At 44.4% G+C, this 14,407-nt stretch overlaps 1 protein-coding gene across 50 annotated transcripts in view; it reads left to right on the plus strand.

The window, feature by feature from the left end:
• LOC118371655 (TGF-beta receptor type-1-like) overlaps positions 1-11,456 on the plus strand; it is an 80,816-nt gene extending 69,360 nt beyond the window's left edge. The window contains exons 9-13 of one of the 50 annotated variants that reach the window (XM_052483995.1): positions 3,157-7,047; positions 7,156-7,303; positions 7,695-7,763; positions 7,801-9,431; positions 9,727-11,455. In XM_052483995.1, the coding sequence (XP_052339955.1) occupies positions 3,157-3,282 (126 nt within the window). In that variant the 3' untranslated portion in view covers positions 3,283-7,047; positions 7,156-7,303; positions 7,695-7,763; positions 7,801-9,431; positions 9,727-11,455. Of the gene's footprint in view, positions 1-3,156; positions 7,048-7,155; positions 7,632-7,662; positions 9,432-9,524; positions 9,593-9,683 lie in introns of all 50 variants that reach the window. The other 49 variants (XM_052483991.1, XM_052483966.1, XM_052483971.1 and 46 more) reach the window with 49 other exon arrangements.
• The last annotated feature ends 2,951 nt before the right edge of the window (positions 11,457-14,407 follow it).

The following is a 14,407-nucleotide window of genomic DNA, read 5'->3' on the forward strand; positions in this document are numbered from 1 at the left end:
TTGGTTTCATCAGACCAGAGAATCTTGTTTCTCATTGGAAACAGGATGCATCTGAGCGCCATTTCGAGTCTCATAGCAAAGGGTCGGAATACTTGTGTAATAAGGTATTTTTGATTTTTATTGTAATACATTTGCAAAAAGTGTATGGGCTATTGTGTGTAGGTGAGAATTATGTATTTATTGATTCCATTTTAGAATAAGGCTGTAATGTAACAAAATGTGGAAAAGGTCAAGGGTTCTGAATAATTTCTGATTTTTATTGTAATACATTTGCGTGTGTGTGCGAGAATTATGTATTTATTGATTCCATTTTGTAAGGCTGTAATGTAACAAAATGTGTGTGCGCGTGTGTGTGTGTGTGTGCGTGTGTGTGCGTGTGTGTGTGTGTGTGTGTGTGTGTGTGCGTGTGTGCGTGTGTGTGTGTGTGTGTGTGTGTGTGTGTGTGTGTGTGTGCACATGCATACCTACAGTTGAAGTCTGAAGTTTACATACACCTTAGCCAAATACATTTAAACTCAGTTTTTCCACAATTACTGACATTTAATCCTAGTAAAGATTCCCTGTTTTAGGTCTGTTAGGATCACCACATTATTTTAAGAATGTGAAATGTCAGAATAATAGTAGAATAATAGTAGAGAGTGATTTATTTATTTCATCACATTCCCAGTGGGCCAGAGGTTTACATACACTCAAATAGTATTTGGTAGCATTGCCTTTAAATTGTTTAACTTGGGTCAAACGTGTCGGGTAGCCTTCACAAGCTTCCCACAATAAGTTGGGTGAATTTTGGCCCATTACTCCTGACAGAGCTGGTGTAATTGAGTCAGGTTTGTAGGCCTCCTTGCTTGCACACGCTTTTTCAGTTCTGCCCACTAATTTTCTATAGTATTGAGGTCAGGGCTTTGTGATGGCCACTCCAATACCTTGACTTTGTTGTCCTTAAGCCATTTTGCCACAACTTAGGAAGTATGCTTGGGGCCATTGTCCATTTGGAAGACCCATTTGCGACCAAGCTTTAACTTCCTGACTGATGTCTTGAGACATTGCTTCAATATATCCACATAATTGTCCTACCTCATGAAGCCATCTATTTTGTGAAGTGAACCAGTCCCTCCTGCAGCAAAGCATCCCCACAACATGATGCTGCCACCCCAGTGCTTCAGTGTTGGGATGGTGTTTTTTGGCTTGCAAGCCTCCCCCTTTTTCCTCCAAACATAACAATGGTAATTTTGGCCAAACAGTTCTATTTTTGTTTCATCAGACCAGAGGACATTTCTCCAAAAAGTACGATCTTTGTCCCCATGTGCAGTTGCAAACTGTAGTCTATCTTTTTTATGGCGGTTTTGGAGCAGTAGCTTCTTCCTTGCTGAGTGGCCTTTCAGGTTATGTCAATATTGGACTCGTTTTACTGTGGATATACAGTGGGGCAAAAAAGTAGTTAGTCAGCCACCAATTGTGCAAGTTCTCCCACTTAAAAAGATGAGAGACAAACTATGACAGACAAAATGAGAAAAAAAATCCAGAAAATCACATTGTAGGATTTTTTATGACTTTATTTGCAAATTATGGTGGAAAATAAGTATTTGGTCACCTACAAACAAGCAAGATTTCTGGCTTGAGTAATCATGTTGAACAGTTACACATAACAGGAGCACATACGAAAGACTGATGTAGTCAGCTAGTTAGCCACAGGAGTCCACTAAGTTAAGTAGTGTCATGTCTTTGGCTATGCCGGATTAAGTAATTACTATTACTTGATTGAGCTAATCATGTAAATGTAATTAACTAGTCGGGCACCACAAAATAATATTTATAGAGCTGTTATCTTCCGAATAAACTCTTAAAGACCTAGTAATATTTTACATCAATAGCAGTACATATCAATCGTCATCTTACATCAGTCTCATCTGAAGGTTGTAAATTATTTTATCAGCACGAACCCTGGCTAACAAGTTGAATCAGCAATACAAAATTGGGTTTAATTAATTATTTACTAAATACCTAACTAATTACACACAATTAATCATAACTTGATTACAAATGACGTCATAAAGGAAAAGTTTTATAGCCCATGTCCCTTCACAGGGCGGGCCACTGATTGAGCAGCCCTATCTTATGACAATCCAAATCTCACATTTTAGTAGCTAAAATCACATTTCATCCCATCACAAATAATTTCATATTCAAACATTTAAATTGAACAACAATTCCATGTGAATCCGATAACTCTGATGTGCAGACTTTCCACTGTAGAGTTTGTCATATCATTGATGAGAATGTCTCAGATGACAACCGAACTGACATCATATTCATTAAGTACCACCGCATATGTTCAATTGGTCGGATTACCAGAATATAGTTCATTTACCCCCACCTTCTGATGTTCCCAGAATCTCTATGTTAACCAAGGGTTTTGCGAATGTAACCTCAGTAGGGTAGAGAGAGGGAACAGGGGGGAGGAGGTATTTATGACTGTCATAAACCAATCCCCAGGCCAACGCCATGACACTGTACTGTAGGAGATGCTGTACTGTAGGAGATGCTGTACTGTAGGAGATGTTGTACTGTAAGAGATGTGTCAGAGAGGCCTACTTGTCAGAAGGCTATGGAGTGGTATTTGTCACAGTTAGTTCAAATGAGTGCACTCGGTCTTAATAAGCACTGGTGGAAATCCCCAAGATGGTGTCCTCGACAGGCCTCTGAGAAATGTAGACAAATGATGGGCTGAACACAGATGCTGTTTACAAGGCTGGCAGAAAAATTCTTCATCGTCTCATTCCATTCCTAACTGTTTACCTTCTTAAACAAGCTTTAGAGGAATGAGCAATTAGCATTGGAGAGGTCCTGGTTTTGAGGAGGTAGGTATTGGATAACCTTGTCTGTCCAATGGCCACATCCTCTCAGGAGTCTAAAAGTGGAGACGATTAAAAAAGCCCTGGCGACTCCGCGTTTGATCGAGGGTGGGTGAGGGGTGTGTGTGACACACACTGGTAAATTGCCTCGCTATGTGGTGCTGGAAATACAAATCCTCACTTTTTTTAACATGTATTTATATCATATCCATGATTAAAAGGACTCTTACACATTACCGATACATTCATTTAGTGATGTTTTATCAAGTCATCCTTAACTCCCTGACTCTCTCCTTCCCTCCAGGCTCTGCGGGTGATGGCTAAGATCATGAGGGAGTGCTGGTACGCCAACGGAGCCGCCCGCCTCACAGCGCTGCGTATCAAGAAGACCCTGTCCCAGCTCAGCCAATCAGAGGGCATCAAGATGTAGACATTTCCTTTAGTCTTGTTATATTATTCTGAATATTATTATTTTCATCGTCATCATTGGTTCTCTTCGGGCTGCTCCTCCTCTTGGTTTGAAAGGGGAGGCGATGCAGCGTGGTGAAGTTTTACTCTGATACCCCCTAACCCCTCTCTAAACGCGGTCATCCTTATATTTGTCGCCGTGCCGACCGCCGCGATTTTATGTCTCTCAGAGGTGGATGGATCTGATGGATCTGATTTTTTGGAGAGAAGTGGTATGGCTGGGTGCTATAAAGCTGTCCCCACTACACAACACCACCAACCTGTGTCAGTTCAGACACCAACCCCCTGTACTCACGATTGGTGGGATCTCCTCACCCAGTGCTCGTGAAGGACCTATAACAGTGATTACAGACAGCCGTAGTCCCGCCCTGCCACAGACCCATCTGCAAACCGGAGGAAAGGATCATCAAAACACCACCCGGAAACCCCCAGGTTTCATGACTGCTGGTCGTAACATTCAGGTGTCAATGCCTCCATTCAAACAACAAGTGTTACATTCTGTCACTGGCTGTGGTGGCTCGGACTCAACGAGAGAAAAAGACTGAAGCAAACAAACTTTAGTTTTTATTTAGGACCATCTGGTACTTGTGAACAATCGTTTTATTGTAGTTATTTGTGTGTGTTTCCATGGAGAGGTGCTGTGGACTCGTGTCCAGAGCATGGCGCACCGTGTGTTTCTCCCTCTTTTCTCCATGTATCACTGTACCGAGGGACTACAGGTCTGTTTAACTTATTTGCTTAGATTGTTTGCAAAAAAAACAACAACTGGACATGACCTCATTCAGTCTCCAAACAGCCGGATATGACCTCATTCAGTCTCCAACCAACTGGACATGACCTCATTCAGTCTCCAACCAACTGGACATGACCTCATTCAGTCTCCAACCAACTGGACATGACCTCATTCAGTCTCCAAACAGCCGGACATCACCTCATTCAGTCTCCAACCAACTGGACATGACCTCATTCAGTCTCCAACCAACTGGACATGACCTCATTCAGTCTCCAACCAACTGGACATGACCTCATTCAGTCTCCAACCAACTGGACATGACCTCATTCAGTCTTGGCGAACATGCTATGACATATGCAATATAGATAGTGTATCTATTTTATATACTCTGTTTTGCTGCTACTACAACGTCAACTACAACAGCTCGACAGTCGCCACCATGCCTTCCAAGCCAGGTGTTAACTGGTGCCACTGCTTTAAACCTACCCCTTAAACCCTCATGTTGGTTTGTGTCTGTGTGAGATTGTATGGAGTATTGACAGAGGCCCTCAGCTGGAGGAGCAGCATGGAGTAAACCCTCTCAGAGAGCTGGAGGAGCAGCATGGAGTAAACCCTCTCAGAGCTGGAGGAGCAGCATTGAGTAAACCCTCTCAGAGAGCTGGAGGAGCAGCATTGAGTAAACCCTCTCAGAGCTGGAGGAGCAGCATGGAGTAAACCCTCTCAGAGAGCTGGAGGAGCAGCATGGAGTAAACCCTCTCAGAGAGCTGGAGGAGCAGCATGGAGTAAACCCTCTCAGAGCTGGAGGAGCAGCATGGAGTAAACCCTCTCAGAGAGCTGGAGGAGCAGCATGGAGTAAACCCTCTCAGAGCTGGAGGAGCAGCATGGAGTAAACCCTCTCAGAGAGCTGGAGGAGCAGCATGGAGTAAACCCTCTCAGAGCTGGAGGAGCAGCATGGAGTAAACCCTCTCAGAGCTGGAGGAGCAGCATGGAGTAAACCCTCTCAGAGCTGGAGGAGCAGCATGGAGTAAACCCTCTCAGAGCTGGAGGAGCAGCATGGAGTAAACCCTCTCAGAGCTGGAGGAGCAGCATTGAGTAAACCCTCTCAGAGAGCTGGAGGAGCAGCATTGAGTAAACCCTCTCAGAGCTGGAGGAGCAGCATGGAGTAAACCCTCTCAGAGCTGGAGGAGCAGCATTGAGTAAACCCTCTCAGAGAGCTGGAGGAGCAGCATTGAGTAAACCCTCTCAGAGCTGGAGGAGCAGCATGGAGTAAATCCTCTCAGAGAGCTGGAGGAGCAGCATGGAGTAAACCCTCTCAGAGCTGGAGGAGCAGCATGGAGTAAACCCTCTCAGAGCTGGAGGAGCAGCATGGAGTAAACCCTCTCAGAGAGCTGGAGGAGCAGCATGGAGTAAACCCTCTCAGAGCTGGAGGAGCAGCATGGAGTAAACCCTCGTATGCAAATGGTAGGACGTGACCTCGCCATGCTGCCTAGAGCAGCCACAACACCAACTTGTTGGTACCATCTACTCAAGGGGTCTCTCTCCCTTCCCGTCTTCTCTCTGTCTCTTTCTCTCTACTCTGTATGGCAAAGCTCTGACTCTGAATACCAGACTGATAGGGGTGCTAGTACTACCCACTGGACTACACTAAGTCCCCCTCCAAGGTGGCTTTAAGGAAGAAGGAAACAACTACTCATTACTGGAGTTGTTCTATAATCATGCATTGTTGGATTTCACTTTGTTTTGGTCTTTGTGTTGTTTCAAAAAGTGTGAGAGCACACGTCTCTTCAAAGACTAAACAAGGTGAGGTACATTCATTTAAATATAGAAAATGGATTTTTACTAAGCCATAGGTTTCCAATTGTTTTGTTTTTTTTTGTTTGTTTTTTGTGTGGCAAATTTTTCTACTACTTATAAGAATGTACGTTTACGGAGGATAAACAACATAGTATCACTGTGTGAACTGCTTGACATTTCAGCTTAGCAAGCCGTAAGGGACCAATGGAGAGAGTCAGAATCCTGTTATGTAAAAAGTAAGATTTATAAATAATTATACTATTATAAAGTAGGGTCAATGTTCTATATAAAGGAATTACAAGTCAATGTAGCAGCAGATTTAATAAGTAATGTTTTGGTTTGTATTTGTGTTTGAAAGATATCCTATTGCCACACGCCTAAACCTGCAAGCTGCCTATTTATACCAATTTGGATTGTGTTCGTTTTGGTATGTCCACAGTCTTGATGTCATTCGAGTTTCTTGCTCTATTTCAGCATGTTTTTTGAAATACGGTACCGCAAACCATCACAATAGAAAGACAATGGAACCCCAAAAGATATCTGATTGTTTGTCTACAAGCCCCAAAAGATATCTGATTGTTTGTCTACAAGCCCCAAAATATATCTGATTGTTTGTCTACAAGCCCCAAAAGATATCTGATTGTTTGTCTACAAGCCCCAAAATATATCTGATTGTTTGTCTACAAGCCCCAAAAGATATCTGATTGTTTGTCTACAAGCCCCAAAAGATATCTGATTGTTTGTCTACAAGCCCCAAAAGATATCTGATTGTTTGTCTACAAGCCCCAAAAGATATCTGATTGTTTGTCTACAAGCCCCAAAAGATATCTGATTGTTTGTCTACAAGCCCCAAAAGATATCTGATTGTTTGTCTACAAGCCCCAAAAGATATCTGATTGTTTGTCTACACGTGTACTTCTTCTGACCTACGTGCAGGTTTACCTGTGTGGCCATCAGGTTGTTTTGAGTTTCTTATTTTTAATGTATTCTTCTTTTGGATGCCTCTTGAACAGTCTGCTGTTTGGATGCATTCTATGTATCTATCTGTGTTACTACAAAACATCTGACTCTGTTCTGAAACCAGGGGAGGTCAGAGACACTCTGTTCTGTTCTGAAACCAGGGGAGGTCAGAGACACTCTGTTCTGTTCTGAAACCAGGGGAGGTCAGAGACACTCTGTTCTGTTCTGAAACCAGGGGAGGTCAGAGACACTCTGTTCTGTTCTGAAACCAGGGAGGTCAGAGACACTCTGTTCTGTTCTGAAACCAGGGAGGTCAGAGACACTCTGTTCTGTTCTGAAACCTGGGAGGTCAGAGACACTCTGTTCTGTTCTGAAACCAGGGGAGGTCAGAGACGCTCTGTTCTGTTCTGAAACCAGGGGAGGTCAGAGACACTCTGTTCTGTTCTGAAACCAGGGGAGGTCAGAGACACTCTGTTCTGTTCTGAAACCAGGGGAGGTCAGAGACACTCTGTTCTGTTCTGAAACCAGGGGAGGTCAGAGACACTCTGTTCTGTTCTGAAACCAGGGGAGGTCAGAGACACTCTGTTCTGTTCTGAAACCAGGGGAGGTCAGAGACACTCTGTTCTGTTCTGAAACCAGGGGAGGTCAGAGACACTCTGTTCTGTTCTGAAACCAGGGGAGGTCAGAGACACTCTGTTCTGTTCTGAAACCAGGGGAGGTCAGAGACACTCTGTTCTGTTCTGAAACCAGGGGAGGTCAGAGACACTCTGTTCTGTTCTGAAACCAGGGGAGGTCAGAGACACTCTGTTCTGTAACCAGGGGAGGTCAGAGACACTCTGTTCTGAAACCAGGGAGGTCAGAGAGACTCTGTTCTGTAACCAGGGGAGGTCAGAGACACTCTGTTCTGTAACCAGGGGAGGTCAGAGACACTCTGTTCTGTTCTGAAACCAGGTGAGGTCAGAGACACTCTGTTCTGTTCTGAAACCAGGGGAGGTCAGAGACACTCTGTTCTGTTCTGTAACCAGGGGAGGCCAGATACACTTCTGTTCTGAAACCAGGGGAGGTCAGAGACTCTATTCTGTTCTGAAACCAGGGGAGGTCAGAGACACTCTGTTCTGAAACCAGGGGAGGTCAGAGGTCATAACACTACAACATATCACATGCTTCTTGTTAAATCTGTACCATGATGCTTTTGTCTCTACATGACTATTCACTGTTGGTGTTCCCCAAGGGTGAGTGCAGGGACTTCTCTCCCTGTCTCCTTGTCTCTCTGTTTCTCTCTGCCTCGTGTGTGTGTGTGTGTGTGTGTGTGTGTGTGTGTGTGTGTGTGTGTGTGTGTGTGTGTGTGTGTGTGTGTGTGTGTGTGTGTGTGTGTGTGTGTGTGTGTGTGTGTGTGTGTGTGTGTGTGTGTGTGTGTGTGTGTGTGTGTGTGTGTGTGTGTGTGTGTGTGCATCAGGTCAGTCTTCATCTATAATGCTGGTAACCCTCCTCCTCTAGATAAGTGCAGAAGTAGTCATTTTAAGTGTTTCCTTATTATGTCTGATTAGCTTCAGGAACGGAAGATCATCTTTACATTGAGTTGAACAGAAAGAAAACCGCCTCTTTTTGATACGGAATGATTTATATGCTGTGTCACACTGGTGTGAATGGTTCCTTGGTACATGTAAATATCTAGATATATCTCTTGTATTATTGGCTGGAAGCTTTGTCTTGCACAGTTGGTCAGCATAAAAAATAGTGAACAAAAACCGTGAAATCTATCGTAATATTAAGAGAGACTAACGGATATTGCTGCTATGATACATGGCGAACAAAACGAGAAAGAAAAGTAGCTGAAATTTCATCATGCCGAAGTGTGTGTGTGTGTGTGTGTGTGTGTGTGTGTGTGTGTGTGTGTGTGTGTGTGTGTGTGTGTGTGTGTGTGTGTGTGTGTGTGTGTGTGTGTGTGTGTGTGTGTGTGTGTGTGTGTGTGTGTGTGTGTGTGTGTGTGTGTGTGTGTGTGTGTGTGTGTGTGCTGGATCTCCGACAGTGTGGGACATCTCTGGGACATTACAACCACAACACTCAACAATGGCAGAGGTTCAGCTGACTACTACTTCTCTATCTATGCCTCCGTCTTCAACACTGGCCCAACGTTCATTCTGTATCCTACCAACATTTCTCTTAAAAATCACCAGCAGCCTTTCTTTTGGTTTTCAAAATCAAATGTGACTTCTTCTTGCGGTGACTGTAAAAAAACACATTACTCATCCAGGTATTCCTGTTTCTCAGTGATATGCAGGGTAATTTTCCCTTCAAACAAGGTTCACCCTACAGGTTAACAGAAAAAACAACCATATCTTTTGCACCTCTGGTTTCATCAAAAATGGGTTGACACAATTAGTCGCAGCTTTCCAAACCTTTCTGTGCCTTCATTCTGCTCAAGTTCCACCCAGACATTGTAATAGAAACACTAGTTAGGAGGTCCCAGGCAGCAGACAGCCAGGAGATCCCAGACAGCCAGGAGATCCCAGACAGCCAGGAGGTCCCAGGCAGCAGACAGCCAGGAGGTCCCAGGCAGCAGACAGCCAGGGGGTGCCAGGCAGCAGGCAGCCAGGGGGTGCCAGGCAGCAGGCAGCCAGGGGGTGCCAGGCAGCAGACAGCCAGGAGATCCCAGACAGCCAGGAGGTCCCAGGCAGCAGACAGCCAGGAGGTCCCAGGCAGCAGACAGCCAGGAGGTCCCAGGCAGCAGACAGCCAGGAGATCCCAGACAGCCAGGAGGTCCCAGGCAGCAGACAGCCAGGAGGTCCCAGGGCAGACAGCCAGGAGGTCCCAGGCAGCAGACAGCCAGGAGGTCCCAGGCAGCAGACAGCCAGGAGGTCCCAGACAGCCAGGAGATCCCAGACAGCCAGGAGGTCCCAGGCAGCAGACAGCCAGGAGGTCCCAGGCAGCAGACAGCCAGGGGGTGCCAGGCAGCAGACAGCCAGGGGGTGCCAGGCAGCAGACAGCCAGGGGTGCCAGGCAGCAGACAGCCAGGGGGTGCCAGGCAGCAGACAGCCAGGGGGTGCCAGGCAGCAGACAGCCAGGGGGTGCCAGGCAGCAGACAGCCAGGGGGTGCCAGGCAGCAGACAGCCAGGAGGTGAAGGGTTGAGGAGGGAGGGAGGGAGGATTGTTGGCTGTATGTGCCCTTTTGTGACCCAAACCAACGATATGATCTGGTAATTCTATAACTAGCAGGCGAATGGTGTTGAGGGCACTGCTGGATATGCAGTCTGCTCAGACAAACACAGTACTGTTGCACCGAGCGAGGATCAACACTAATTAACCAAGCTGAGTTTGCTATTGTGTGATCTAATTGAGGCCAGGGAGACATGCCAATGTTGCCAGCTATGCCAAGCTTCTTCTATTTTCTTTTAGTTTTTAGAGCACTAAAACTTAACTCTGATGGCTCCACCTTCCCCGAGAGGCTGCAAGCCAGAGCACAATTTGCATAATCTCTTCAAAGGTCATGCATATGCCCAGTTGGTAAAACCGCAACTGGTTCCTATTCTTGGGTCACAGTTTTACCAATCTTTCTATCAACGCTAATATCCAGACACTGTGAAGAATACCGGGTGGGGGGGGGTGGCAGTAGTGTCAGAAAGAGCAGGCATTATCATTCTAGAGATACTTTACGACTGCCAATTAATAACCAGAGAAAGGAAAGCGATAGTTGGTGTCCTGAAAGGGCCCTGCTTGCTAAATGAACAGCCGACCGTCCTGTTCTGTGTGCCTGCTGTAGTGAGACCATTGTGCTTTATCCTGTTTTATACAGTGCCTGCAGTTGGTTGGACTATAGTCTCTTATTGGTTCTTACAAGCTGCATGTGATTTGTGTTCCAATGTCAGCATCACTTTATAAATAAAATATTAAAAAGTTGAAGAGAAAATAAACTGTAGTTAAAAGGATATAACAAGGTCATAACCTAAGGAAAAAATACCTCCGAAAGAGCAATGTGTTTTTACCTCGGGTGTATATAGTCGATTTGTTTACTCCAAAGTTTGCAATTTTTGTTTCTATGAAATGCTAAGTTGAATACACATTTGTAAATGGTACTTTTTTGTCAATGGTTATTGTGTTTTGTGGTGTTCCCAAGTAGTATATTCCTCGAGTTACCATTATGTGTATTTTGGCTTTTTCTGGTCTGTCCCAAATGTAAATGCTTTACCAACGTCAAAACTAGTCTTCTTTCCAAGCCCCATCTGAGCTGTGTTGAAAATGTCTTGTAGGAGGCTACGAGGAGAGATGTCGAAGACCCTCAAAACCATTACAGAATCGCCTGTGTCCCCCTTCTGATGATTTCTAAACCATATGTATTTGAATTTTTCATAACGAGAATGAACACGCAACATAGGAAAGTAGCCGATTGACGTTTCAGTTCCAACTTAGTTGGAGTGAAAAATGGTGTGAATAAAATAAAAAAAAGTTTGTGTAAATCCATGGTCTTGTTTTTTTGTTTGTGGAGTTGGAATTCACATTCACAGCCCGTGAATGAACTGTGTATTTCATTCCAGTACACAGGACTGAGACCTTGCTATCAAAGAGAATGAAATGGATTGTTGGTTTTTGGCTGTAGGCTAGTATAACACTTGGGCCCACGGTAGCATGTTTTTCTACATTCGTAGGCTTTGTCACATGTCTGAAATAGGTTTCCGTGTCTCTTTTTTTTTTTTGCTTAATTTACACCGATTTATGAACTGGGTTACTGTAATTTGTGTGGCTGTCTTTTACTGATGTGCCAGTACAAAGGATTGACCTTCCTATCAAAGAAAATGTAATAGATACTCTATTGGTTTTGGCTGTAGTCTATGGCCTCACCAGTGACCATGTACAAAGTACAAGACGATGCTGGCTGGGTCAGAGTACAGTTCTCTACCTTGAAAACATTGCTTGTAATGTTTTAGGTGATTTTTGTTTTCGCTGGTATTAATACCATGGTATTTCATTGAAGATTGTGTGTTATCAATGGATACTTTCTGGTAGTTTAAATAATTCAACACAATAGTGGATGGCAGCCCAAGGGCTGTTGCGGTGACCATATTATCACCACATCGGCTGATTGTAGTAAAATTCCACGTGACAGTCATGGTAATCTCCCATTATGCACTCTGGACATGCTTTGTTATTGCCCAACTTGCTAATGACCTGGTACTCAGGGCTATATTGTTCCTCCATCAGGTCCTAATGACCTGGTACTCAGGGCTATATTGTTCCTCCATCAGGTCCTAATGGCCTGGTACTCAGGGCACTATTGTTCCTCCATGTCCTAATGACCTGGTACTCAGGGCTATATTGTTCCTCCATCAGGTCCTAATGGCCTGGTACTCAGGGCTCTATTGTTCCTCCATGTCCTAATGACCTGGTACTCAGGGCTATATTGTCCATCCATCAGGTCCTAATGACCTGGTACTCAGGGCTATATTGTTCCTCCATCAGGTCCTAATGGCCTGGTACTCAGGGCTCTATTGTTCCTCCATGTCCTAATGACCTGGTACTCAGGGCTATATTGTCCCTCCATCAGGTCCTAATGACCTGGTACTCAGGGCTATATTGTTCCTCCATCAGGTCCTAATGGCCTGGTACTCAGGGCTATATTGTTCCTCCATCAGGTCCTAATGGCCTGGTACTCAGGGCTCTATTGTTCCTCCATGTCCTAATGACCTGGTACTCAGGGCTCTATTGTTCCTCCATCAGGTCCTAATGACCTGGTACTCAGGGCTCTATTGTTCCTCCATCAGGTCCTAATGGCCTGGTACTCAGGGCTCTTTTGTTCCTCCATCCCTAATGACCTCCATTGTCCCTCCATCAGGTCCTAATGACCTGGTACTCAGGGCTATATTGTCCTGGCCTGGTTGATTGTTCCTCCATGTCCTGGTACTCAGGGCTCTATTGTTCCTCCATCAGGTCCTAATGGCCGGGTACTCAGGGCTCTATTGTCCCTCCATCAGGTCCTAATGGCCGGGTACTCAGGGCTCTATTGTTCCTCCATCAGGTCCTAATGGCCGGGTACTCAGGGCTCTATTGTTCCTCCATCAGGTCCTAATGGCCTGGTACTCAGGGCTCTGTCCCCCACTGACATCAATGCAAATTTGATCTAAAATCACATCAAACACTTATCATCAAAACAGTATAGTGCTTTTAAAAGTCATCTCACGGTGATCAATTTGAATAAAGAAGTTAAGCAGCAGGTTGAAAAGTGTAAAACATGGTTGTTGTGCGTGTTGTTTCAAAGCCAAGCACAATGAAATGGGCAGTGCTTTCTAGGGTGATGGTTAATTAAAAACATCCAAAGCTTAAATTAAAATCATTGTGCCGTTTTACAAAGCCTACCGCATGTTACATCTGGCAGAAACACGTCAAAATAAACTGATTTAAAATATATATTTGGTACCAAATTTGTCTTGCCTATATTCCAAAATGAAATAGATTTGACGAATCGCTTTTGAGCGTGGACTGTTATTATACATACTGGATGGACTGGTTGGCTACTTTATGCTACGGTCTAACCCTTTAGCTACGTATAGTGATGCTGATGGTTCATGATTGTGCAGGGCGGTTTACAGTTAGCCTACTTTTAGTGAATTTGTATTTGATTTTTGAAAAGCCTAGTAATGTGGCATTTTTTTATATTTTCATAATTAATTGAGTGATATTACTGTTAGCTACAGAATATCTCGCGTTTCCGTCTCTTCCTCTCTCCGTCATTCCTCTCTAGAGCGCGCGGACGGGCTGTCAACAGTTTAGTCAAATGTATTTTTTTTTTTAAATCCAAAAACATGTTATTTTCAATGTTCCTGAACAGATTTCACTTGGTTTCCCAAATTAAGCACTGGGTAGCTGCAGGAACAGGGTTGGAGAGCCCATGGCATAGAGAGTTTGGGCCGAATATCACCTATTTGCGCAGCTGGAGCATGCTCTTCCATAGGTGATGTTTGCAGTGACATAACCGGAGTAGCCTACCTTGCATGATTCAAAAACAAACTGACGTGAAAGCGGCCTCCTGTTCAGCAATAGAGTGCATACAGATGATTGTTTGGTGTCGTCATTAGCGCAGTATACATGATCCCAATTCTAGCTCCAGGACGGCATCAATTTGAAAAACCCAACCAGTATAATGTGCTGGTTTATTGGTGATGGGGCCGTGCTGTTTACAAACTCTGGATAGTGGTAAAACGGATGTCATATCTGAATTCTGGATTCTTTATACACCTTCTCCATTGGTAACCACCATGTGATTTCTGTACTGTACATGTATATATGAACAGAGATCTGCAGGTATTTTTGAGGCACCATCAGAATGGCGACAAGCTTGCCTTCTGTAAGTGCTTGTGATGATGAAATCAGGAAACTGTCTATAGTCTACCACTTTGTTCATTACAAAATGGGAACTATCTTTCTCATTAGCAATTGAGTGAAAATATAAAAGTGTGTACTTACACCTCAGTATGTTAATCTTCGGAAAGTATTCAGACCCCCTTGACTTGTTCCACATTTTGTTACGTTACAGCCTTATTATAAAATGGATTAAGTTGTTTTTTCCCCCTCATCCATCTACACACAATACCCCCCATAATAACAAAAC

This window comes from Oncorhynchus keta, chromosome 28 (genome assembly GCF_023373465.1).
Source record: "Oncorhynchus keta strain PuntledgeMale-10-30-2019 chromosome 28, Oket_V2, whole genome shotgun sequence".
NCBI classification, from domain to species: Eukaryota; Metazoa; Chordata; class Actinopteri; order Salmoniformes; family Salmonidae; genus Oncorhynchus; species Oncorhynchus keta.